The sequence below is a fragment of the Selaginella moellendorffii genome, unplaced genomic scaffold (genome assembly GCF_000143415.4).
Source record: "Selaginella moellendorffii unplaced genomic scaffold, v1.0 SELMOscaffold_21, whole genome shotgun sequence".
In the NCBI taxonomy this organism is placed as follows: Eukaryota; Viridiplantae; Streptophyta; class Lycopodiopsida; order Selaginellales; family Selaginellaceae; genus Selaginella; species Selaginella moellendorffii.
In genome coordinates this window covers 1,226,946-1,251,405 of record NW_003314282.1, presented here as the reverse complement: position 1 = coordinate 1,251,405, position 24,460 = coordinate 1,226,946, and the positions used below count along the sequence as shown (strand labels likewise).

Genomic DNA, 24,460 nt, shown 5'->3' with positions numbered 1-24,460 from the left:
AAAGCTAGATCTAAACCAAAAGAAAGAACAAAAGAAAGGAAATGGAAAAAGCTAGATCTAGACGATACAAAAGTTAGATCTAAACCAAAATCCCAAATCCAAGCACTCCTTAGGGACAATCAAAGGTGCCCCTCAACTCCACCAATGTGAGTGCCTGGAATATGGAAAGGGAATACAGAAATGTGCATATCAATTAGCCCAAAAACCCTAGCTTATATACAGGAGCGAGTGGTCCGAATTGAAACTAATCCGACGGCTACCAAAATCCAGTACGCTAATATTAGTATACGGCATCGTAGCCGTACACTTGGCCCTCACAGTAGCAATTTCTTTTTTATGAAATAAATAAAAAATACTTGATAAATTGCTTAATTAGTGGCCGTTAATTACTCCTGGATTAGAAAACCTATAGATAAAAAAATAAATAATTTTATACTAAATAGAAATTCTAGGAATGTAAATTTCTCCCACTTCATTTCATCTTCACCATAATTAATAAAAAGAGCAAGTAGAAATCAGTCCACACAATCAATTTCATCTCATAATTTTGAACACTAGGAATAAGTGAAAATTAGTGTAGTAACAGGAGTGTTTAAGAAAGCTTATAAACTATATAATTTATAAACACAAGATTAATATTATAAACCAGAGTATACTTGGAGGTGTTAAGCAAGCTTATAAAGTCTTAGATATGTGGTTAGTTTCAGAAAAAGTTGATCCCTGAAATCTTTCCTATAGATTTATATTTGTTATAGTTAATTCATTAATTTATATTTTACTTCCAATTATGAAGGAACCAAGCAGGAGATAACGTTCCTCAAGCGAGCTATAGAACACCCACATAAGCGATGTCAAAGTGCTTAACACTGCTCGTGATGAATCGCCACTCTGTGGTAAAGCCAAGCTGTGTTGTGGGCTCACGAATGGACGTACCTCGAAACTCGGGATAGCATGGTCCCGAAGCAGTGGTGAAACGAAAGCAGTCCTCTCAGCCCAAAAGGAACGCCCCAAAACAGTCCGTAAGTGTAGACTAACACTGTGAAAGCTCTGTGCACATCCCGAGCAAACTCGTGCGAAAATCAAGGAAGCCACTGTAAGGAAAGAGACATTAATCACCTTCTCGTGATCAGAAGCTGTAGTGAAAGTCGAGACCCATCGTGCGAGCTTGTTAAACATCCACTTCTCGCTGGTTGCAAGGAAATGGGAAAATCCGAGCGTGCTCGTGGCTAGCACTGCCACCGATCCGACTGGGATTTTCGACCTCCTCAACTTGGACAGCGGGCTGGAAATTCAACTGGCATGCTTGCGAGAAACGAGAAACGATGGTCGATGCGATTCCCATCCAGTAAGCCCACGTCAGAGGCTGTGAGACAGAAAGATCCTGGTCAAAGACGGAGCTGGGGACGATGCTCTCGGGCAATCGAACTCCAAGAAGCAAGCACAAGCAAGAGAGGAACGAAGCTCGTTCTCATTCTCGCTCGCTCTCTCTCTCGTTCGTTTTTTTTCCTTTTTAGGGATTTCTGTAAAGGAGGATCGCCGGGAGCGCGGGCTTGGAGGAAAGGTCTCGGCTTTCGTTTGAATCGCGCTCGATCGAGGCAATGCAGGTGAAATATACGCTCTTGTACTCCTCCAGTGACTGATCGCCGCCATCTTCCAATCCAGAAAAGCCTCCTCGCTGTCTCCGAGGAGAGGTTTCCTTTTCTAGTCTTTAGCCCAGACCGTGGCGAGAGCTTCTCCAGCACTCGTTAAGTCTGTCCCCTTGGGCTCTTTGCGTTCTTCAGTTTTTTGGTTGTCCTGTGACGAGTTTCTTACTCGATTTCACGGGTTTTTCCAGATCGGTGCTGCCGGGGAGACACAGTGACACTGTCCGGATTCCGGAAGCTCAAGGAGAACAAATCGAGCAGCAAAGCCGAGATAAGAGCCAGGCTCGTCAAACGGGGTGGCGGAGTGCTCAGCTGATTTCTTTTACCGACTAGCAGTATTTATACGAAGCCGTAAGATTGAGTGGATTACTCCTGCTCACTTTCTTCTTTCAGTCTTGTAAAGTGTGAAGTTTGAGCCACGACGACCATGGTTTCTTCGCCTTTTACCTCACGACAGGGAAGTTCTCCTTGGGACTGTGACCCCTCTCATAGAGTAAGCTTTACGAGAGTGACCAAAGGTTATTTAAATGGCTCCCAGGAACGCGGGGATTTTTTTTTTCCAGCTACTCGTTGCCAATGGTTCTACACATCAATGCGGCGATTGGAGCTCTCTCTGGTGGAAAAGTCACACTAGTTTCTCTTGTTCTTTTCTTTAGTTCTTCTCACTGTACAAGGTGCTGGCGCGAGGATAAAGCGGAAATGGACACTAGAGTATGAGAAGGCGAACGGGTGCTCACGATCCAAACGTGAGTGAGCTGAACTCACACCTGGAGAAGTTCTTAAAGGCGCTAGCCCTTAAGGAATATTTTGAGCGGCTCCATTTTGCAGGAATGATGCGTGCGATCAAAGCTTGACTTCCCAGGAGCAAAAAAGAAGCGCTCAACCTCTTCTCGCCTCGAGCAGCTAAAGGCCGCCGTGACTTGAGGCTCTACGTTGGTTTCGGCTATCGAATTGCAGGGCTCGAGATTAGTTTTTGATGAGATGCAATTGAGTTCAGTAGAAAAGCTAAGCTTTGTTCCCTGCGGCATCGTTCTTCGAGAAAGGCGAATCTAGCGTGGCTACACCTCGTCAGCTGCTAACATCACTATAGCAAAGCAACCACCTCTATGGGACGACAATCCAATATCAAGCATCATTTTGATCCACCACCTGAAGATTTGCATGCTGTTGCTTAACGCGGAGAAAGCATCCTGTTTTTGCGTTTGACCTTTTTGCTGATAGCTTTCTTCAGCCTCAAAATTCTTTGTTAATAATAATCCTTTTTTCCAAAACCTATATAGACTAAAATGTTAGACTAACAATAGGCTGGGCTAATCTTGTCAAGAAAGGGTTAGCTATAAAATAGGAAAGAGAGAGAAAGAGAAAGGAAAAGCATGACCTTCTTCTGGGGGATAAATTTCACGTTCCTTTTCCCAGGCTGTGTGCCCGAGCATCCACACGAATACGCGTTCATGCTCATGTTCATTGCATGGATTGGAGTTATGCACGAATGGATCGCCCACAATCACTGGATGATCCTTGCTGCCTATTCCACGCCAGGACCAACCACCGGCAAGGATCCAAAGAGAGACTACCCCAAGCACGCTCGCTGGGCGATACCGCTGGCAGTGGCGATTCATGGTGCCTATGTGACCACAAGCTACATGCTCATGATGATGGCAATGTCGTTCAACACGGGGGTCTTCATTACGATCATGGTGGGATTGTGCATTGGATTTTACATCTTCAGGCCCCTGGAATCGTCAAATCCTTTCAGGATTGTGCCTGTGCCAGCATCCTGAATTATTTTCAGAATATTCTAGATTTTGTGTATCAGCTGAAGATAAGACTATAAAAAATAACTTTTTTTTAATAATACTTTTACTATTTAATATTCTATTAATTATAATTAAATTATAAAATAAGCATCTGCATTTATGTATATATTTATGGTAAGTAAGTAAAATTACACTTTATAATTTAGTTAGATTTTGAAGAGAAATAGTATGTTGTAAAACTTAAGAATATATTTAATTTTTGCATAGTTGAGTTTATTACTTCACAAACACATTGTTGTTTGTTCCTTATACCTAACCTTTTCTACCAGCTTTGAATAATCATGTCAATATTTATTGCATTTTAGTCTATATAGGTTTTGGAAAAACGGCTGAAAGCTCGCAAGCTGAATCAGCACAAAAAGTCAAAAGAAAAATCAGGTGTCAAGAAACAACAGCATGCAAATCTTCAGGTGGTGGATCAAAATGATGCTTGGTATTGGATTGTCGTGCCATAGATGAATCGGGCAATGTTTTTTGTCATGTCTGTCTTGCTTTGCTATAGTGATGTTAGCAGCTGAAGAGCTGTAACCCCTCTTGCGAGAAGAGTGAAAGAAGAGAGAAAGAAAAACAAAAACATTTCCGCCCACATCCTCGCTGCCTATGTTCATTGCGAGTTATCCACGAATGGATTGCCCACATCCTCGCTGCCTATTCCACGCCAGGACCCACCACCGGCAAGGATTTGAAGAGAGACTACCCCAAGCACGCTCGCTGGCGACCCCGATGGCAGTGGGGATGCACGGTGCTTATGTGACCACGACGCTGATGATGGCAATTGCGTTCAACATGGGGGTCTTCATCGCGATCATGGTGGGATTGTGCATCGGATTTTATGCCTTCAGGCCCCTGGATTTGTCAAATCGTTCCAGGATAGTGCCAGCATCCTAGAGGAATGGTGGTTGCATGCTAGGGGATTGTTATCATCTAAATATTTCTTACTTTAAAAGACATGGATATAATATTAACAGGCATATTACTTTAAGTTTTGTTTAGCCAAAGTAAAGGATGGTCCATATTTGATTTGGAAATCTCAGTTCAACACTCTTGATGTCTTTAGGACGAGCTCTGGGCAGGACATCGAAGTCTTTTCCCGCTGTGATCACTGCCCATGAATCCCTGGAGGAAGAGCGGCATTTTTGGTGTAGCTATCTTTCACTTTTATTTTACCTCAATGGGATTTACAGGCTGACCATGCACACATATTGAAAGTTGAGAAGAAGGATGGATGAATCTGTTGGGCCAGTCATTGCTTTGGTTGTTTCCCATAATGATCCACTCTACAGATCGTACTCATGCTTCAAGTTCATGAAGTCCAAGCTGTCTTAATTTGTCTAGTTTATTCATCGTCCTGGTCTAAAGTAGCAAGGCACCCCAACGTGGTTAAGGTCTATTATGCCAAGGAAGAAAAGCTCCTGGTGTAGACCATGAGATGAGTGTTTGGAGTTGTGCACCAATGAAACTCAGCCTGTTTGAATTGATGAGCTTCTATCACCTTGATGGTCAACCATAGTCAACACCGGTCAAAATGCATGCTCTTTATATTTAGAGATGCCAGGCATCAATCTCAGTGCCAAGCAAGGAATTTACCATCTAACGATCTGAGCTACATAAATAAAGCCTTTATATTGAACAGAATTATTACAAAATATGAATTATGTTTTATGTTTTTATTTTTGACATATTTTAATTTCAAATATTCTTCAATTATTTAAGTTCACAACAACACACAACAAAAAATTGTGTCCTTAATTATAGAAAAAAAAGTGTGATTGCATGTGGGAGCATTATAATTTACATATGTGTGGATTTATTTCTTTTCTTTAGAGTTACATGCAAAAATATTATGCACACAAACAGTTTTTGTTTGCTATATAAGTAATTAAAATGTGATTGTGTGTATAATATTTTTGTCATAGGATCCATATATACATGGGGTATGACACCTCAAACTACCACGCAAGACTAATATCATGTCCACATACAGCATAATATCACTGTAAATCTAGTGAGAGTTTTTGTTTTTTATGTGTGTTATTGAGTGTAAATTTGTGATCTTTTTATTATAATCATTTCTCTCCTCTTTGACATGTCTTCTATTTGCTTTCAATTCCACATGGCTATACCTCATTTTTCGCAGCTTTGAGGTATATTTTAATCATAGTGCACACTAATATAAGTATGGTGTTTCAATAGCTTTTGCAAGGGTTTCTTTGGATGTTTGATGCGTTGAGTGTAATGGTTTTTTGCAAGTGTATCTTGTTGTAACTACAGTAAAGTGTTAGTTTCATTGATTTCTTATATTCTTAATCATACACATATATTTTTGGCATCACAGGACATGTTAATTTGTTGCACTTGGGCTTAATATAGAAAGCACTTTCTATTACCTTCACTAAGAAAAGTGCCTAAAAAATGTAATGATGGCAAACTTAGTCTATAATATCTAAAATATGTTCAAAATCCAACTTATATGATAAAAACCATCACATCCATAAGCCCTAACCCAAAGTTTAAACCTTGCAAATGTGTCAAAAAATCTGATGTGGAGTTAACACAAAATTCATATATATAATATTGACATAGATTTTGCTATACATATGTGGCAGACATTAAAATATATTATGCTCATAATATTATTTTGTAAGTCATAACAATTTAAGCACATATATTTTTTTGTATATATATCTTGCAGGCTTGCATGATTTTTTGCCAAGCCACCCATCCTAGATACATCTCCTTTCTTGGGAGGTGTACCTCCCCCCACCAAAACTACCATCACAAATTGCTTTCCATACTTAATCGACTTAAAACATATAAAATATTAATGATAAATGCGTTCAACCAATGTTATATAGATATGAAACCAATTTATGTGTGTTTAAAAATATTTTAAACATATATCTTAAGAAAGCCTAAACTTCCAATGATAATTTAATTTTTTTCAAAGTTTAAAAGAGATATTTTATAGAAATAATTTACTGTGTGTTTCATACAACAACGCTTAGTTTACTTAATAATAGTGTTATTCATATTTATTAATCCAATTAATCAAATGGAAGTTTATGTTCATAATTTATAAATATAAGATTAATATTATTGAATATCTTAGGTAGTGGATATGCCTAAAATATGTTTGGATATTATTTAAATTATTCTACTATCTAACGGTTGTTATTCATTTAGATTCATCTTGTATTTATAAATTATAAATATGTTAATAATTTATAAACTTTCCTAAACATTTTTATTATATTCTAGATTATTCTACACTAACTATTATGTTATAACAATTGATAATTGACACAAACTTTATTAATGTAGTGCATGTGGTTTTTACCCTTTATCCTATGGTGATTTACCATAAGATAACCATGAAGCAAAACTTAAACCCTCCATATGCCACATGTCACATACCACATGCCACATGCCACATGTCCAAAGGACAATTGTGGAACCCAAGTTTTAAGGCCTTGGGCCACTGAATAAAGGAACAGAGCAAAACTTACAAACATGGAGTCAAAGAACAATGCAAATTTTGTTGAATACCAAGAGATTACCACCAGGATTCATGTAAATTCTTGCTCTAGGAATGTGCTATTGCTGGTGAAGATTTTTGCTTAAAGAATTAGTTATAAAAAGTTTTAGTTACAGTAAGTTTGAAGATGTTTACTTGTCCTTTATACAGAGACATCCTGATAATAACTTGTCTATGTCTAGATATCATTGAAATATATGGAACCTAACACTAGGTGATGGTATATTAAAGATACTAGCATCAATTGACTAAATTTGAATTTGCTATAGTTTTATGTGTGTGTAAGCATGATCAAAGCTCCAATTATTAATAAAAACAAATTAAGCAATAGTATATATTATATATCTATATGTAGCTCATGTTTATTAATTAAATTGATCAAATGGAAATTTATAATTATAAATATAGTTATAATTTATAAACACTAGATTAATCTTATTGAATATCAACCATTAGATGGTAGAATAAACTAGAAAATACAAGAAAGTGTTTAGGAAAGTTTATAAATTATAAATACAAGATTAATTTAAATAAATAACAACAAATAAATGGTAAAATATCCTGGAATATACAAGCATATTTTAGGTATATTCACTACCACTCCCCCTAAAAGTTTGCTTAACAAAACCAAAAAATCAAGATAATATATGCAGTATTTGATTAAGCAGTAGTATTTTAAAATCTTTTTTTTAAGTACAGCTATATTTTATTAGTACATAATACTATAGAATATAAGATTTGAATTTACTTGTATATAATATATTTTTATAAAATATTTTCTTAGTAATTATTTTCTTAACTAGATCTGGGTGTAACTAAATTATTAATGATTATTTTTAGTCAATATTCTCTTACTTTTGTTTGATAAAATCTTAATATAAATTTATCCCAGTAAACACTAATTTACATGTAATATCTAATTAGTATTAAAAATTCCATTTTTACTTTTTCCTGTTCTAAATATGTTAATATTTCCAAATAATACTTTGTATCTAATATTTTTATTAATAATTACTTATTCTTACTTATATATTCATATTATCAAATTCACAAGAATCAAAGGCCTTGGCGAATTTGCAACTATAGAGGCAATGTAGGTCAATCCAGCGATGCAAGAGGGCTGGAAACAACGAGCGCCTAGAGAGACCTCGGCCTCCGGTAAGATTTTTCTCGTCTCGAGTTCCATGGAACGTCAGTTTTTCCTGTTTGTGTTCGTGTCTAGTTCTTAGCAGTCCCCCAGAGGGGCGTAGAACGAGTAAGAGTTTTTTCGTCTCTAGTTCTTAGCAGTGCCATGGAACTCGGTTTTCCTGTTTGTGTTCGTGTCTAGTTCGTTTAGCACTTGGATTTTTCCTGGTTGTGTGTGATTCTTTTCGTCATGGAACTTCGGTTTTTCCTGTTTGTGTGTGAGTCTTTTTCGTGTCTAGTTCTGAGCTGGAACTTGGTTTTTCCTGTTTGTGTGTGAGTTTTTTTCGTGTCTAGTTCTGAGCTGGAACTTGGTTTTTCCTGTCTGTGTGTGATTCTTTTCACCATGGAAGTTTGTGTGTGATTTTTTCGTGGAACTTCGGTTTTCCTCTTTGTGTGTTGTTTAAACTTTTTTGGACATGGGAAAGTGATCCGATTTACTGGCAGGCGATCGTCGTTCCCGAGAAGGAGCTCGCGCTTTTTCTGGGTTTCGCCCCGGCTGCTAGAATTCTTCGTTCCTCCACCAGTTTTTCTAGACGCGGAGTACTACGTTCTCTAATATACACTTCACAGAGCTTTGGCTGAGCTCAAAGGTGAGAGGTTTCCTTTAGTTCTGGTTCATTTCTTTGTTTACTGATCTCACGTTTGGGACTTCTTCCAACAGCAGGGATTCCTCCACCGGGGCCGAGCTTCAAGGTTGGAGAATTATTTGTCTAGTTTTGGAATCTCACGAGTTTTCTTTCTGGCCGCAGGACGAGATGACAATGGCCGAACACGTAACGTGAACTTCAAGAATGGATTGCCGCTAGTATTGATATCAAGTTTATGGACGACAAGCTGACCGAAAGCAGTGCCTCGGGGCGGTCCAAGAACGTCGTCGGAGCTTCATATCGCTAAGAGGAGGTGCGTGTTCTACGCGAGCTAGCGATTAGGATCATATTCGACAGATGCCTGCGCCAGGAAACTCAAGAAAGACGTCTCAGTTTCGAGTGTTCATGCACTGACGTTCTACTCTCGTTTTCTGGAGGCGATCTATGAGTTTGAAAGATCGACAAACTGGTGGTGATGAGGTTGGATCCAGCATCACGGGGAGGAATTGTTGCTTTCAAGTTTTTGTTTAGTATCATCTTCGTGCCAGGAAACTCGAGACATGGAATCCGAGTGTATGGGGAATATGCTTTTCGTTTGAAAAAAACCGCGCTCAAAGTTATGCCTTATCCAACTCGTGGGTGGGGCCGAATAATTTTTGATATCTATTGACAATGGGGCCCGACCAAATCAAATTCACTGCAACTAGACAGTGGTCGTAGCAAACAAAAATCTTTGGTCCAATTGATCTCGGCCGTGGATCTTGGAGAAAAGCTAGTTGTATAAGAGCACAAAGAGGGAAACGAGAGAAAACGTGCTCATAGGGATTTCTCCTGGATGACTGACACTACAGGTTCCATTCTTTTTTCTATTTCCTTGAGCGAATGAGAAGATCTCAACAGAGGTTTCTTCTTGCAGAGAGCTTTCTCGCCATGTTCGAGTTCTCGAGTGACTCGTCTGGAGGAATCGCCTGTGATTTCAAAGGTGAGATTCGAAGTTTTGTCTTTGTACCTCAGGTCGATGATCTCTCAGGAGTCACCATGCCAGAAGTTCACCTAGAAGTCGAAGGTAAGTTCTCCTCAAACCTTCCAAAGTTCCTGGAGCTTTGGAGCAACGTAAGTACCTCGAAATGCAAAGCCATAACTTCACAGAGACTCTGTTTCCTTACCAGACTTCCTGATCCAAGACCAAGCTGGCGACGAAGACGACGAGGAAGAGAATCTGACGAAGCTGCGAAAAAAGAAGCGGATGCAATCCAACCGCGAGTCCGCCAAGCGCTCGCGCCTCAAGAAGCAAATCCAGCTTGAGGAGACAACGCAGCTTCTCGAGCATCTCCGCCAGCAAAACGGGCTCCTCAGGTACAAGGTAAGCCTGGCTGTGAACGAGTATCGCGAGTTGATGCTGCGCAACCGTGAGCTGAGAATGAATGCCCACAACTTAAGCTACAGGCTCCAGTATCTCGACCTCGCTGCCTCTTCTCTCAGCATCAACACTACCACTGCTGCCCCTGTTGCTGCTGTTTCTTCTCCTGCTACTGCTTCTGCTGCTGCTGCTGCTGCTGCTGCTGCTTCTGCTTGGATTTCAGAAAGAAAACTTTCGAGCAGAGAGTGATTAGAGACTGAACTTTCTTCGCTCTCTACAGGTGGTACCTCTCTTTTAGTCGGTCTCGGATCCATAGAGTTGTGCTCTAAAAGCTTCTTTCCTTTGCTCCTTGCTCCTTGAGGTGGTCGGTCCTAGAACTGCTGTCTGTACCGAGTTCTCTCTCTCAGGTAATGTCAAGCTTATCCGGGTACTCCGGGTTTTTTGCTTTCTTTGTTTTTCTCCGTGTCTCTGTCTGTGAAAAACTTTCAGGAGATGGATCAGTACCAGCAAGTTCAATCGGAAAAAATACCAAGTACCAGAGATACCGGAGAGTTTTATGTTTCTTAAGAAAAATCTTTGTTCATGGTGGAAATGTAGTAACAATGGCCCAGACGTACACGGCCACCACCTAGATGTTAGCTAGTATAAAAGAATCCCCCCAAGCGTTAGAGAGAAAGAGAGAGGAAGAAAAAAAGAGTACAGTATTTTTTCCTTACTTTCCCCCGCCTATATAGAGTTGAGATGAAGAAAGAAGTCGTCTTCGTCGTCGTTGTCATCGTTGTTACGTCTGTGCATTGCTCCTGCTCGAAAAGCGTTGGTTGATAATACAAGTAGCGCCGGCTATCTCGACTTGGACGCGGCTCTGTTGGCCTCCTCTCGAGAAGACGGGAAGAGCTCCACATATCTATTCCCCAGTGTCATCTTGTCCTTGTTCATGGCCGCCTTGGAGTCCCCCGGTCCCAAGAAAAACACGTACGCCTCCCCGGTCGCCCGGCCATCCGAGTGAACTACAATCTGCACGCTGTCCTCCTTGAGCCCAAACTCCCGGAAAAACTCCACTATATCCCGCTTGGACGCCGAGAATGGCAGCCCCCGCAGCTTGAGCACCCCCGTGTGCTCGGCCAGATCCTTGTCACACAAGCTGTTCTTCCCGCTGCTGCCACCACCACCACCACCGCCGCCGCTGCCGCCACCGCCACCGCCACCTCCAGCGGCCGAAGAAGCGAGCGTCGCCAAGACATCACCGGACCTGGGATCGTTAACTTCCGTGGCCACGGCACTGTAGTAGTCCTGCTTCTTGCTCCGGAAGACCTCTACGTACCTCCGTCCCATATTCTGCCTGTTCCGCTGGAGAGCAAAGTCGACTTGCATGGGAGCTCCCAGCACCACAAAGGCCTCGCCGGAGAACCTTCCCTGTTTCCGGACGAGCAGCACATCCACCACATCCAGGCCTGCAAAGAATTCGAATACGTCACTCTCTGAGCAGTTAAACGGGAGTCCTCGCAGTCGGACAACTGGGAAGGGTCGCGGCTGGCCCAGGAAGGCAAATCCGGGGCCCCCGTACATGAAGCTCGCATGAGCAGCAGTGGCATGAGGCGAGCTTCCAAAGTAAGAGCCTGCAGTGTCTAGCAAGCGCTGCCTCTTTGCTGCTGCAACCTCGTATCCGTCGGCACTTCCCCCGCTCCCCAATAAATTCCTTAAAACAGAGAAAAGCCCACCCCATCGACAGATGCTCAACAAACTTTGAAACTTTTGTTTTTGGGTGTGTGCATAGCTCTAGCTTGTTCTTCCCATCCCACTTAACAAGAAAAAGAAAGAAAAAAACCTCTCTAGAAACTTTCACACACAAACACTCTTTCTCTCTTCTTTCACAATTCTTTGTGCTGTGAGTTCTTTGTTCTTACTCTTCTTCTCGATTTTTTTTTTCTCTGTCTCTCGGACTGACTCGCAAGTAGGAAACACTCGTTCCTTCTTAGCTGTGGATTTAGTGTGCCAGACACAGGCGATTTCAGGCAATCCAGGAAGAAATTTCTCTCTTGACACGGAGAATGCAGGACTGGGACTGGAATGACCTATAGATCCTGATGCATTGCCGAAAGGATTGAGAGAGCTTACCCCCTGGAAAACATCGCTGCGCGCGCCGCGATCCCTCCTCTCCCAGCGAATCGCACAACGCTTGCCCTAACCGCAAAACTGCCTCGGCAAACAGTAAAGGGCCTTTTTTGCAACGAAATATATGCTCTTGGGATATTCCCGCTAGAACCCTAATTCTTCGTTTTCTCGTGTCAAAGAAGCGCCCGCGCGGGCTATGGCGGAGCTGGAGGAGGGGGAGCGAGTCTTCGGCATTCGCATCGTGAACCTGGATTACTACACGGCGGCGCCGCTGGTGGACATGGACGAGTGCTACTCGCATTTCTTCGGTGAGCTGGGACTTCTTCGTTTTAGCGGTGAGATTTAAGGAGAGATTGCCAGGGAGGAGCGTGATGGAAGTTCCTGTAGTGAGAATCTATGGTTCTACTCTCGCGGGGCAGAAGACTTGCTTGCATCTTCACAAGGTAGTGATGATTTAGAAGCCGAGAAATCACTCGCAATTGTCCAATTTCAGGCTCTCCCATACTTTTATGTTCCTTACGATGACGATCTTCCTCAGAGCTTAGAAGAAGGTACTACGCGAATCTCTTTTCTCCATTTATCTTTTTTCTTTCAGCCATGGCATTTGTCCGGCGTTTAGCGTTGGCTCTCGAGAGAGCTATGAAGGTAACACTCAATTGTACTTGATACATGCCTTAGTATGACCTTTGCACAGATGGCTAGTTCCATTGGAGCCAAGAGACAACACGTACATTCTTGCGACCTCGTTCGAGCGAAAAAGCTTTACGGCTATCATCCATCCGAGGACACATTCATCAAAATAACTTTGTATCCTTGGGACTTTCTATCTCTCTCTCTCTTTCTTTTTTCTATGGGCTTTTCTTGACTGATCATAGATACTACCCTCAAGAAGCGAGCCAAATGAGCGCGTTTCTACTGGTAATAAGCTCCAGTGATGTTTCGTTTCTCGTAACACAAGCTTTGCAGAGTGGTGGAATTTTAAACCGCAAGTTCCAACCTTACGAAGCTCACATCCCTTACCTGCTGCAATTGAAGGTTAGACAAGGCTGTGATTGTTTCGATAATAATGATGTTTCCAATCTCAGATAGACTACAATCTGGCAGGAATGGGACTCTTAGAAGTCTCGAGTTTGCGCTTTAGATCGCCTTTACCCGACACGCCGAACGAGAGGAAAAGGAAAATATCAGCACTCAACACTCCAGCCGCTGAAAACGATGGCAGCTGGTTTACATCGTCAAGTGATTACGACATTCATGATTTTTGGTTATCTTCGAACATTCCATCGCACCAAGTTTGGTCAGATCTCTCTCAGGATAAAGCGTCGCCTTCCAGATGCAGTACGTGCGAGCTAGAAGCTGATGCTCCCGTAGAAGGTTTGTCTCTTGACGTTAGCTTGTAAGATCTTATTCTGACATTGACGCTGCTGCAGCGATCCTCAACAAGGATTCACTTTCTTATACGCCTCTCGAGCAAATAGATCCTGGAAGAATGCTCGTGCAGTCTTTGATACCTATCTGGGAGGTGCGAAGAAGCCCGCAAGCTGCTTGCTCTTAGACGGTGTAAGACATCGTTTCAGTCTGCCGTCTTTGTGCATGGCATGTTTCTTCCAGAAATAATCTCGTTCATGTCCCTTGTTTTACAGGGACAGGAGCAAGAGGACTTGACGAGCAGCTTCCTTTCTCCACAGCCGCATAAGCATTTTGCTGCGGAGGCTCTTCATAAAGAAATTTTGAAATCCGTGTGGATGTCTGGAGCAACGCCACAGCCGCAAGATAACGATCTACTTGAAAGCTCACAACCGGCAAATCTGTATCGGTCTCCTTCGGCTGCGAAAGGCTTCTCCCAAGAGGTGAAGCCGACGCCGGAGGACAGCCTTCACAATGAAATGGCTCAAAGCACGTCTCAACCCGACCTTTGGAAGGTGCGTTTTTCTTTTCGTCGTCCTCGTGTCTAACATCTTTTTCAGGCAGCTGACGAGGACGCACTGGAACTTCTCAAGTGGATGGTGTCTTCCCAGAACAACAATTGTGAAGGTGATGTGGTAGCAGCCAACGAGCAAGATCACGGCGAAATCGACTTATGCAGACTTTTTGAAGGTGATGGGGTAGAAGCGGCACTTCAGAAAACGTTGTCCACGTTTGAGATTATGTCGCAAAGGGAGTGCCAGGATATTGTCGACTGTTTTGAAGAAGACGGAGAAGAAAAAGAGGTCTTAGTAGCTGAAGAAGGTACTTCTGGAATCAGAATTCCGCAGTATGATGGAGCAGGGGATGAAGAACCTCCAGCCGACGTGACTGAGACGGGTAAAAGAGTGGGTAACAGGAGTTGGGGACGGCTTCCGATAACTGTCAAAGGATCACCTGCGAAGCCAGGAAAAGAAGAAGCAAGCGTTGCTGTACCTTTACGTCCCTGTGGATCACCTCAGGAGCAGGCAAGAGAATCCAGGTCGGAAACTTCAGTCCGTGATTTGATGAGAATCAAACGTGGGAAGCAGAAAGGTGGCAGACAACAGGAACCAGAAACTGAGAGCGCTGTAAAACCGCAAGGCTTGAGGAAATGCTTGTTAAACCAGTATGGAGCTCTTCCCTTGCAAAGTCACATGACCACTGAGCCTGTTGAAACTTCCGGTGACAACGAAAACTCACAGCCAGCTGCTGCAGTGGAAAAGGATGTAGTCTTGCCGAAGAATGGAGAGCTGGCGATGATTTTTCACCAGCGGCCTCCAAGTAACAATGATATCCTTGCAAGCTTCAAGAGCTACGGCCTGAAGGACGTGGAGTACCCGAATGTATCTTATGGAGGCTCGGAGGATATGGAAAAAAGTGGTATGTTTCTCAGCTTTTGTGCTCTTGATTTTAACGCCTGCTGCTTTACAGCGGCAATATTTGCTGGTGATCCTGCGAGGAGATTTGATATTGATGATACCGTTATCCATCTTTTAACTCCTGCACTGGCGCCTCCATCGAATTCTTCCGTCTGTGAGTGGCTTGCAAAAGAAAACCTCGCGTTAAACTCTTTGCAAAAGGAACATGTAGCATCGACACTAGAGACACCATCCGGCAGACCAGCGTCTCCAAAGTACAATGAAATGCACGTACTTTCGGACGAGTTTCAAAGCGGTGAGCACTCAAACACGACGTTGGAAGGGAGTGCTGAAGCTAAACGACGGTCTAGAGATTTTTCTCAGATCACAGGCCCGTCCTTGGCGGCTCATCGGCTTACTCCGGCTAGCCAGACTGGTTTTCGTGATCCTGCAGCAGCTGGTGCTGGTCAGCAAGTCACAGTCATGAGCATAGAGGTATAAGCCTTTCTGATTTATTTATTTACGACTTGAAACTCCAATGCGAGAACATTGGCAGGCTCTTGCTGAAACACGCGGTTCCTTGCGACCGGATCCGCATTACGATTCAATCAGCTGCATTGCGATCGTTGTGGCAGATGATACAGAAACAACAAGAGAGACTATCGCTCTTATCCACGATAAAGAGTTACAAGATGGCAAGAGGTTTGTTGTTTGTGTAAGTCCAGCTTGTTACTGATGTTCCTTTTAAACAGGCCTTCGGATGGTCTTTCATGCTCTCCCAATACAAGCTACTTCCCCACTGAAGTAGCTCTTCTGCAGTTTTTTATCGAGTTGGTACGGGCTTACGATCCAGACATCATAATTGGATGGGAGATTCAGAGGCTTTCTTTGGGATTCCTCGCTGAACGGGCTGCTAATCTTGGAGTTGGTCTTTTGGCATCTATCTCTCGTACTCCACCAAGAAGCGGTCACAACAGCTTGAGCAGCACCTTTTTCTCGGATGGTGAGAAGACTGGTGGAATCGCCGAGGCCAACAAAACCATCATCCAAGACGAATGGGGCCGAACTCACGGAAGTGGAATTTACGTTGGTGGCCGGACTGTCTTAAACCTGTGGCGCATCATGCGAGGAGAAGTCAAGCTTAGCAACTACACTATAGAATGCGTTGGGGAGGAAGTTCTGAAGAGAAAAGTTCCTCGTATTTCCTGGCGAGACCTGACAAAGTGGTTTGCAAGTGGAGCCGGAGGAAACAGGTTTAGATCCGTCGAGTACTTGATCAACCGAACGGCTTTGAACTTACAAATCCTTGATCAGCTCGATATTGTGAGTGCATACTGTATTTCAAGCCTGTGTCTGACATGTTTTTGCAGGTAAATAGAACCGCAGAGTTGGCAAGAGTGTTCGGTATCGACTTCTATTCTGTATTTTCTCGGGGCTCGCAGTACCGTGTCGAATCTATGATGATGCGCCTTGCACATTCGCAAAATTTCTTGGCTATCTCTCCTTCTAAAGAACAGGTACTTATGATATTGACGAAGTTTCTCCTTACAACTTATTGTATTGTCTTGTAGGTGGCTGCACAACCGGCAATGGAGTGTCTGCCACTTGTATTGGAACCAGAATCGAAACTCTATACGAGCCCGGTTGTAGTGCTCGATTTCCAGTCACTCTATCCCTCCATGATAATTGCTTACAACCTTTGCTTCTCGACGTGTCTGGGTAAATGCATCTCTCTAAACCCGAAAGTTCTCGGGGTGACTAAATTATGGATACCGCCGTCGCTACTACGGAGTCTAGTGGATAAGTTGATCGTCACTCCCAATGGGATCATGTTTGTTCCACCTGAGGTACCATATCTGTTTCACAATCTTATGCTGATTCTTACACTCGTTGAACCAGATTGCTCCTGGAGTTCTCCCAAGGTTGTTGCTAGAAATACTCTCCACGCGGATAATGGTGAAAGGCAAAATGAAGAAACTGGATGCATCGCAGAGAGTTCTTCACCGAGTCCGTTGAATTATCTTTTTTCTTTCGAATGTAATGACAGTTGCTTCGTTTTTACAGATTTTCAATGCTCGGCAGTTCGCTCTTAAGCTTATAGCAAACGTCACATATGGTTACGCAGCGGCTGGTTTCAGTGGGAGAATGCCATGCGCAGAGCTAGCTGACAGTATAGTTCAACTTGGAAGGCATACTTTAGAGCAAGCAATCAACATGGTGAACAGCAATCCTGCTTGGGGTGCACGGGTTGTTTACGGCGACACCGACAGGCATGTGAACTGAAATGCTTTTTCGTATCTAATGGTGCTTGTTTGCAGTATGTTTGTACTTTTAGAAGGACGCTCGCGAAGCGAGGCCTTTAAGATTGGCCATGAAATAGCTTCCGCTGTCACAGCAGTGAATCCTCATCCAGTGGCCTTGAAGATGGAAAAAGTGTATCATCCTTGCGTTCTTTTGACAAAGAAGCGTTATGTGGGATACAGCTATGAATCTCCCACTCAAGAAACTCCTACTTTCGACGCGAAAGGGATTGAAACAGTGCGACGTGATAGCTGTGCTGCTGTTGCCAAGACAATGGAGAAGTCTCTGAGGCTACTGTTTGAAACATATGATCTTTCAAAGGTAGTAGTCGCTTTCTTGTTCGGTATTGATGTGCTGCTCTTCCCAACAGGTAAAACAATACCTGCAGCGCCAGTGGCAAAAGATTTTCAGCGGAAGAACGTCAATCCAGGATTTCGTGTTCTCAAAGGAGGTCCGGCTCGGGACTTACAGCACAAAGTCATCAGTGCTGCCTCCAGCGGCCATCGTTGCGTCCAAAGCCATGGCTGTGGATCCCCGTGCCGAGCCATGCCACGGAGAACGCATCCAGTACGTGGTGGTTCATGGCAAGCCCGGTGCACGTCTCGTGGACATGGTGGTGGATCCATACTCGCTCTTGGATGACAGCAAAGGCTTCCGGCTGCACGACACTTACTACATCAACAAGCAGATCTTGCCGGCGCTCCAGAGAGTATTTGGCCTCGTTGGAGTTGATCTTCGAGCATGGCTCTACGATATGTCCCGCGTCTATCAGCTTCCTGCTGCGAAAAGGCCACGCCAAAACTACCAGGAATATGGTGATGACGGAGGAGGAAGTGCTCGAAGAGGAAGGATCGACCATTACTACGCATCGCAGCACTGCGCAGTGTGTGGAGATCTCATGACACAGGGACGGCGGCAGCTAACTTGTCAGCGATGCTTGTCGGACAAACGGCTTATAAGTGTCGTGCTTGGTGGTCGAGCGAGCAGAGTCGAAAGAGAGCTCCAACACATTCAAGCCGTAAGTTTGTGGTTGTTTTTTCCTGGCTGGAACTGATTTTGTTTTTGGTAGATCTGTCACACTTGTGGAGGAGGAGACTCCAGTGGCGAGGTGCTGTGCGTCTCGCTAGATTGTCCGGTGTTCTTCGAGCGCGTCAAAGTGAAGAGAGAGTTTGAGAACAGCACCGCTGTTTTGAACCAGCTGCATCTGGAATGAAGATAGGTACTTCATGGCTTTTGGTTTGTAATCAAACGAGCACAAAGTTTTTATGAAGTTCTTTGATATTTATTTGGTTAAATCTATCCATCTCCATGCTTAACGCTAATCCGGTGGCTACTCCTATGGAAGCAGGCTCAAAGAAAGTGTTCAGTGTTCGTATCTCCTACCGAACACGATGTAAAGAGGAGCACAAGAATCTGTGATAAGGTCTGTGGAGGATCCCCAACTTGCTTAGAGCCTGCGCTGTGCAGTCCCAGAAGTACCTCAAAGTCATGCAGCACAACGGAAATTTATGATCCAGCGAAATGCACAGCACCTCGCCACTGGAATCTCTTCCTCAAGTGTGCCAGATCTACCATCACACCAAAAATAATCAAATCCAGCCCGGAAAACCACCACAATGAATGTGTTTCACCAAGCTTTGTTATGCTTTTGTAATGTGTTTTTTTTTTTAATAGTTTGCCACTATGCTTCTTTGTTCTTCGAGTGAAGAGAAACTTTGGCTCTTCTATCGCAATTGGAGTGAAGGTACTTCATGGCTTTTGGTTTGTAATATTTCTCCATGTGGATCATAACGATAGATAAATACATAGATAGATAGATGGCATGGGACCATACTAAAGCTTTACGATGGAACGATGGAACGCAAAAGCCACAGGACGAAAGTTCTTGTGTTTGGTAAGTTTTTTAACAAAGGTGGAATGGTTATTTGGTTAAGTTTTTTGTGAAGGTTTAGGGTTTAGGTATGGCGCCCAAGCGGGGAAGAGGAAGGGGAGGGGGAGGAAGAGGCAGGGGAGGAAGAGGCAAGGGCAGGGATGCCGGGCCAAATTACCCATCGCGTCTTCTCAAGGAGATTGGCCTGCCGCTGGATCTGAATGATCGCAAGAGGCGGCATTCTCGCAAATCCGGCAAGCCGGCGGATGAGCCCGATTCGGTTGCCAGCGATTTGTACGAGTACCAAGAGGGTGTGCCGCAGGAGGAGTCCGGGAAGAACAGGCGGTTTGACCAGGTGGACAAGCTGGAGTACGAGCTTCCATCGGATTTCGAGGTGAGATTTTGTGTTTGTTTTGCTTCTGGAATTGAATGTGGGGCGTTTGCAGGACGAGGAGATCGATGAAGGTGCTGCGTCTGGAGAGGAGAATGTTGGAACTTTGGATGATAAATCACTGGAAGATGACGACGATGAAGATGACGAGGGAGACGAAGAAGAAGGAGATCAGGAAGAACTCCATGATAGAATGCTCATGGAAGTCACTGGTAAAGCGAACCGACATGGTACGTGCTTTTCTATTCTCTCTCAGCTATGGCTAAAAGACTGCTCTTTGTCTACGTAGCTAAGAAGGTCAAGGAAGATATCAGCTACATGGATGATAAGAATGAAGAAGTGCCAATCACTGTTGAGGATTTGCTGGCTCCACTCCAGGAAAAGCCTGGATTTAATGCGCTCAAGAAACGGGTTCGATCACTGCAAAAGAGTGCGGCTCCGGTGTCGGTACCGCTGCCGAAAAATATTCAGGAGAAGATCGATAGACAAGCTGGCTACGAGAAAACTGTTGAGGACATCAGCAAGTGGCAGCCGATCGTGAAAAGGAATCGTGAAGCCTCTACACTGAAGTTTATTGACAAAGTAAACGTCGCCCTTTCATCAACGACGTCGATGGTCGCTGATTTCAAGCCTTCGACAGCGTTTGAGAAGGAGGTGGCAGCTTTGCTAAAGGAAAACGGTGTGGCCGATCCTTCTCAAATTGAGGCCAAGGAAAGCCTCGAGCTTAACAAGGTATTGGTTGGCTCTTTGATGTTTCCTCTGGTAAATTACTAGCGTTATTTTTGTGCAGCTATCGGTTGATGAAGTCAGGGATCGTCAAGAGAGACTTGCTAAAATGCGTAATCTTCTATTCCGTCACGAGGAGAGAGCCAAGAGAGTAAAAAAGATCAAGTCCAAAACGTTTCATCGGCTTGCGAGGAAATCGCAGAAGACCAAAGCAGATATGTTGGCGGATGATCCTGACGTACAACTCGAGGAAACTATGAAGCAGGAGTTGAATCGTGCAAGGGTAAAAGTTTTAGTCTCCTGTATCCAGATGACTTACTAATCTTCCTGTTTTGCAGGAGCGCATGACATTGAAACACAAAAACACGTCTCGCTGGGCAAAAAGAATTCTAAAGCGTGGCTTGCAGCAACACAATGAGGGAACAAGAGAGGCTATCACAGAGCAGCTCCGTGAGCACGCGTTGTTGACGAGAAAAATTCATTCTGCCAAGTCTGAGAGCAGTAGCAGTGACGAGGACGAGGAAGACGACAGTGATAAGGATGATGAGCCGGGACTTGTGCTAGAAAAGCCTGGATCAAGAGTGCTAGCCAAAGCCAAGGTCGCTACGTTGAAAGCACTGGAAGAAGGAACCAACGACACCGAGCTACCGACTACTGGTATCTTTGCTCTTCCATTCATGGTAAATACTCATGCATTTTAATTGAACTCATCTTTACTTCTACCACTTTCTTTCAGGTCCGTGCGATTGAGAAAAAGAGAAAAGAAGCAGAAGATGAGGCCCGAGCAGTGTTAGAAGAACTTGAATCTGCTGGAGCTGACGATGCTGGTCCCAGCCAGGAAACTGGCCCATTAAAAGGGAAACTGTCGTTTGGAGGCCACGCAGACAAGGTGTCCGCTATGAAAGCTATCGATGAAGAAGATGACATGGTCGAGCGTGGAACCGATAGTGAAAACTCAGAAGATGAATCTCCGTTGATGGGAACGAAGATGCTATTAGTCACGAGGAAGGAGAAAAAGAGAAAATCTGATCCTGTTCCTGTCAATGCCGTTGATATTGAGGATGTTGATCTAGAAGGAATGGTAAGCCGGTATAGCTCCTCTTTCCTGAAAATAAGACTAATGTGTTCATACAGGTTAGCGCTGCCGTGGAGCACACCACGAAAGTTGACGAACCAATCACGATAGCTGGAGACAAGAGCGAGAGGACGAAGAAGAAAAAGAAGAAGAAAAGCAAAAACAAGGAATCGGCGACTAGACTTGAAGATGCGATGGGAGTGGAGGTGACAAAGCATTCGGTTATCAGTGCAAACCCGACAGTATTCGGCACGGACGAAGTTGCGAGGCCAGAAACAAACAGCAAAAGCGTAGCAGACGAAAGTTTTAAGGTGGCGATTGCGGGGCGGCCAAAGGATACGAGTCACAAGCAGGACAAAAAAACTGTACCAGAGCAGGAAAACAGCGTGGAAGAACAAGAGGAAGATCTCGATTACGACGGTGACGAAGTCATAGTTCCACGTAGTCAAGAGGATCTGATTCGAGAGGCTTTTGCTGGAGACGATGTGGAGGCCGAGTTCCAAGAAGCAAAAGCGGCCGCAGTGGACGAAGAGTGTCCCCAAGAAGAACTCGAGAGAATGGACTTACCAGGGTGGGGGCAGTGGACAGACATCCAGAAGAAGAGAGGTCCTCCACAATGGATGCTAAAGCAACAGGAGGAGGCCAAGCGAAAGAAAGAAGAGGCCGAGAAGCGGAGACTGGATGCAAAGCTCAAGCACGTCATCATCAGCCAGAAGACTGATAAGAAGGTAGGTTTTCTTGTTCTTCCTTTTCTTTGCTCACTTCTCTGTGTAACAGGCTGCAAAGTTCCTGTCGTCGTCGCTGCCATTCCCCTACACATCGAGAGAAGTTTTCGAGAAAACAATGCGGATGCCATTGGGGCGTGATTACAACCCAACCAAAGCTTTTCAGGACTTGACACGACCATCTGTAAGCTTTGCTTTTCTTACTGTTTCTCGATCTTCCTGTTTTGATTTGATTGTAAACGTGATTACCACGCAGATAATCAAACGAGCGGGAGTGATAATCGATCCAATCGAGTACGAGGACGTCGGCAAGAGAAAACGCAAGCAAGAAAGTAACTCGCACGGAGCACGGGATTCCAGGAAAGCGAAAACGCAAGCAAAGGTTTGATGATCTTTCTAAAGAAGAATTGCAATCTAACAAGCTTTGTTACTCTTCTATCACAGGATGGGCGATAGCGTCTCGAATAACACAAGCAAAGGTTTGACGATCTTTCTCCAGAGGAATCGAGATCTAACAATCTTTGTTATTCTTCTATCGCAGGATAGCAAGCATCTCGAAAAGCTATGGCAACAATTTTTTTGATCGATCGATTCCTTCTTTCGTGGAGGAATTGTTTTGCCTTTGCTGCAAAGCTAGCTTCTTTGGATATCCGGGCATATGCAAATAGCATATGCAAAGCCATTGAGCTTAATGCATGCACGTCATTTTCCAAGACGATGGATTCCTTCATATAATAACGGACAATTGAGAATATCCAGGGAATAAGAGGCTCGTTTTTAAGGGCAGAAGCTTGAGCTATGGCGGCAGGGCAACTCGACCTATTTCTCGCGAGATTGTGAGTTTGTAGATTCTTCTAGGAAGGGCGAAATCCAGTGCTGTTGTGCTGGATTGATCCCCGCGACGAGGGTAGGGATTTTTGATCGATCGAGGGCGCGGCGCCATGACTGTGTCGATGCAAGGGCAAGAGGCCGGGAGTATCCAGAGAATGCCGATTGTGGAATCCGGCAAGATCTGGGAGGAGATGCTGGCTCGCGAATTCTCGCACCACAGGCAAGGAATCGCGAGAATCAACAATGGGAGCTTTGGGAGCTGTCCTCGATCGGTCCTGGAGGCGCAGCAGCGGTGGCACAGGCAGTGGCTGGAGCAGCCGGACGAGTTCTACTTCGGCCCCCTGGAGAAGGGATTGCGCGCGTCGCGGGAGGCGATCGCGTCCATCATCCGCGCCCCCGACGTGGAGGAGATCGTCCTGGTGGACAACGTGACCACGGCGGCGGCGATGATCGCCCAGGACATGGCGTGGGGATTCCTGGAGAAGAGATTCCACCCCGGCGACGCCATCCTCATGCTCAACTGCAGCTATGCCGCCGTGAAGAAGTGCTTCGAGGCCTACGCTGTTCGCGCAGGCGCGAGGATCATCGAGGTGGAGCTCGCGCTTCCAATTCTCTCCGCCCGGCAGATCATCGACAGCTTCCAGCGATCGCTGGAGCAGGCCGCCAAGAGCTCCACCACCATCCGGCTGGCGGTGATCGACCACATCACCTCGATGCCATCGGTGGTTCTCCCGGCGCGAGATCTCGTCGCCCTTTGCCGCGACGCTGGAGTGGAGCAGATCTTCGTGGATGGCGCTCACGCGATCGGCAACATCGAGCTGAGCATGGAGGAGATCGACGCCGACTACTACTCGAGCAATCTCCACAAGTGGCTCTTCGCTCCACACAGCGTCGCGTTCCTCCACGCCAAGGCCAAGCATCTGGAGCGCCTCCACCACCCGGTGGTGTCTCACAACTTCAAGCTGGGGCTCTTCAGCGAGTGTTCTTGGGTGGGGACGAGAGACTACAGCTCCCAGCTCGCCGTGACCGCCGCGGTGGAGTTCATCGATGGGAATCTAGGTGGCCTCTCCAGTCTCATCGCTTTCAATCACCGGGGGGCGATGGCGATGGCGGAGATGCTCGCGGCGGCGTGGGGGACGCAGTGTGGGACGTGTGCCGAGCTTGCTTCGTCCATGGCGATGGTGGAGCTCCCGGCGAAGCTGGAAGTGGCGAGCGAGGAGGCGGCGCTGGAGATGAGGACGAGGCTGCGCAGGGAGTTTGGAGTGGAGGTCCCGATTTGCTTCCAGGCGGGGGGATCGCCCAGCGCGAATTCGAAGAGCATGAGATCCGGGACGGCGTACGCGAGAGTTTCTCACCAGATTTACAACAAGCTCGAGGACTACACGAGGCTGCGAGACGCTGTGAAATCCTTGGCTCGCTAGATTGCGAAGAATGTTTTGGATCATACGTGGATAAATAATAAACCTTTGCTTAGAATCGAACGCGGGACCTGTTAAGG

At 44.9% G+C, this 24,460-nt stretch overlaps 5 protein-coding genes and 2 long non-coding RNA genes across 12 annotated transcripts; 5 read left to right on the top strand and 2 right to left on the bottom strand.

Moving 5' to 3' along the window:
* The first annotated feature begins 8,093 nt into the window (after positions 1 to 8,093).
* LOC112347434 lies at positions 8,094 to 9,338 on the top strand. Its single transcript, XR_002992760.1, has 4 exons — positions 8,094 to 8,153; positions 8,625 to 8,770; positions 8,845 to 8,873; positions 8,930 to 9,338. It is a non-coding gene; the product is annotated as an uncharacterized LOC112347434 (long non-coding RNA).
* A 227-nt stretch (positions 9,339 to 9,565) lies between these two features.
* LOC112347439 lies at positions 9,566 to 10,017 on the bottom strand. Its single transcript, XR_002992766.1, has 3 exons — positions 9,934 to 10,017; positions 9,777 to 9,862; positions 9,566 to 9,722 (listed from the first exon to the last, which is right to left on the bottom strand). It is a non-coding gene; the product is annotated as an uncharacterized LOC112347439 (long non-coding RNA).
* LOC9637947 (basic leucine zipper 43) lies at positions 9,597 to 10,576 on the top strand. 6 transcript variants are annotated; one of them, XM_024678325.1, is made up of 4 exons: positions 9,597 to 9,618; positions 9,684 to 9,749; positions 9,813 to 9,833; positions 9,937 to 10,576. In XM_024678325.1, exons 1-4 carry the CDS (start codon positions 9,603 to 9,605, stop codon positions 10,374 to 10,376), a joined length of 543 nt encoding a protein of 180 aa, XP_024534093.1. In that variant the 5' UTR covers positions 9,597 to 9,602; the 3' UTR covers positions 10,377 to 10,576. The 6 variants fall into 6 exon arrangements, with proteins under 6 accessions (XP_024534093.1, XP_024534092.1, XP_024534090.1 ...); XM_024678324.1 differs by having other exon boundaries at positions 9,798 to 9,833; XM_024678322.1 differs by having other exon boundaries at positions 9,684 to 9,833.
* A 103-nt stretch (positions 10,577 to 10,679) lies between these two features.
* On the bottom strand, positions 10,680 to 12,342 carry LOC9641663 (heterogeneous nuclear ribonucleoprotein H3). Its single transcript, XM_002973150.2, has 2 exons — positions 12,243 to 12,342; positions 10,680 to 11,823 (listed from the first exon to the last, which is right to left on the bottom strand). Exons 1-2 carry the CDS (start codon positions 12,254 to 12,256, stop codon positions 10,968 to 10,970), a joined length of 870 nt encoding a protein of 289 aa, XP_002973196.1. The 5' UTR covers positions 12,257 to 12,342; the 3' UTR covers positions 10,680 to 10,967.
* A 77-nt stretch (positions 12,343 to 12,419) lies between these two features.
* On the top strand, positions 12,420 to 18,639 carry LOC9641662 (DNA polymerase zeta catalytic subunit). The gene is made up of 21 exons (XM_024678235.1): positions 12,420 to 12,547; positions 12,600 to 12,682; positions 12,733 to 12,790; positions 12,835 to 12,884; positions 12,934 to 13,046; positions 13,115 to 13,157; positions 13,206 to 13,274; positions 13,325 to 13,613; positions 13,670 to 13,761; positions 13,883 to 14,161; positions 14,207 to 15,065; positions 15,117 to 15,538; positions 15,600 to 15,745; positions 15,796 to 16,366; positions 16,414 to 16,560; positions 16,615 to 16,890; positions 16,943 to 17,050; positions 17,108 to 17,313; positions 17,362 to 17,665; positions 17,715 to 18,362; positions 18,414 to 18,639. The coding sequence occupies exons 1-21, from the start codon at positions 12,436 to 12,438 to the stop codon at positions 18,555 to 18,557; spliced, it is 5,019 nt and encodes a 1,672-aa protein (XP_024534003.1). The 5' UTR covers positions 12,420 to 12,435; the 3' UTR covers positions 18,558 to 18,639.
* Positions 18,640 to 19,305: 666 nt separating this feature from the next.
* LOC9641661 (uncharacterized protein C57A7.06) lies at positions 19,306 to 22,885 on the top strand. The gene is made up of 11 exons (XM_024678107.1): positions 19,306 to 19,608; positions 19,661 to 19,835; positions 19,895 to 20,337; positions 20,396 to 20,614; positions 20,670 to 21,011; positions 21,068 to 21,412; positions 21,466 to 22,134; positions 22,184 to 22,315; positions 22,388 to 22,513; positions 22,576 to 22,610; positions 22,673 to 22,885. The coding sequence occupies exons 1-10, from the start codon at positions 19,306 to 19,308 to the stop codon at positions 22,585 to 22,587; spliced, it is 2,766 nt and encodes a 921-aa protein (XP_024533875.1). The 3' UTR covers positions 22,588 to 22,610; positions 22,673 to 22,885.
* A 104-nt stretch (positions 22,886 to 22,989) lies between these two features.
* Positions 22,990 to 24,438, top strand: LOC9637946 (putative L-cysteine desulfhydrase 1). Its single transcript, XM_002973345.2, has one exon. It carries the CDS (start codon positions 23,073 to 23,075, stop codon positions 24,381 to 24,383), a length of 1,311 nt encoding a protein of 436 aa, XP_002973391.2. The 5' UTR covers positions 22,990 to 23,072; the 3' UTR covers positions 24,384 to 24,438.
* Positions 24,439 to 24,460: the final 22 nt, after the last annotated feature.

What these genes read in the sequence shown, in the direction of transcription:
- LOC9637947 (XM_024678321.1), top strand. Translation starts at nt 9,650, where the DNA reads ATGAGAAGATCTCAACAGAGGTTTCTTCTTGCAGAGAGCTTTCTCGCC. An exon ending in AGTTCACCTAGAAGTCGAAG is followed by an intron (nt 9,834 to 9,936) that starts GTAAGTTCTCCT and finishes TTTCCTTACCAG; the next exon opens with ACTTCCTGATCCAAGACCAA.
- LOC9641662 (XM_024678235.1), top strand. Translation starts at nt 12,436, where the DNA reads ATGGCGGAGCTGGAGGAGGGGGAGCGAGTCTTCGGCATTCGCATCGTG. An exon ending in TCTCTCCTTCTAAAGAACAG is followed by an intron (nt 16,561 to 16,614) that starts GTACTTATGATA and finishes ATTGTCTTGTAG; the next exon opens with GTGGCTGCACAACCGGCAAT. An exon ending in AAACATATGATCTTTCAAAG is followed by an intron (nt 17,666 to 17,714) that starts GTAGTAGTCGCT and finishes TCTTCCCAACAG; the next exon opens with GTAAAACAATACCTGCAGCG.
- LOC9641661 (XM_024678107.1), top strand. Translation starts at nt 19,306, where the DNA reads ATGGCGCCCAAGCGGGGAAGAGGAAGGGGAGGGGGAGGAAGAGGCAGG. An exon ending in TCTTTGCTCTTCCATTCATG is followed by an intron (nt 21,012 to 21,067) that starts GTAAATACTCAT and finishes ACTTTCTTTCAG; the next exon opens with GTCCGTGCGATTGAGAAAAA. An exon ending in ATGTTGATCTAGAAGGAATG is followed by an intron (nt 21,413 to 21,465) that starts GTAAGCCGGTAT and finishes GTGTTCATACAG; the next exon opens with GTTAGCGCTGCCGTGGAGCA.
- LOC9637946 (XM_002973345.2), top strand. Translation starts at nt 23,073, where the DNA reads ATGACTGTGTCGATGCAAGGGCAAGAGGCCGGGAGTATCCAGAGAATG.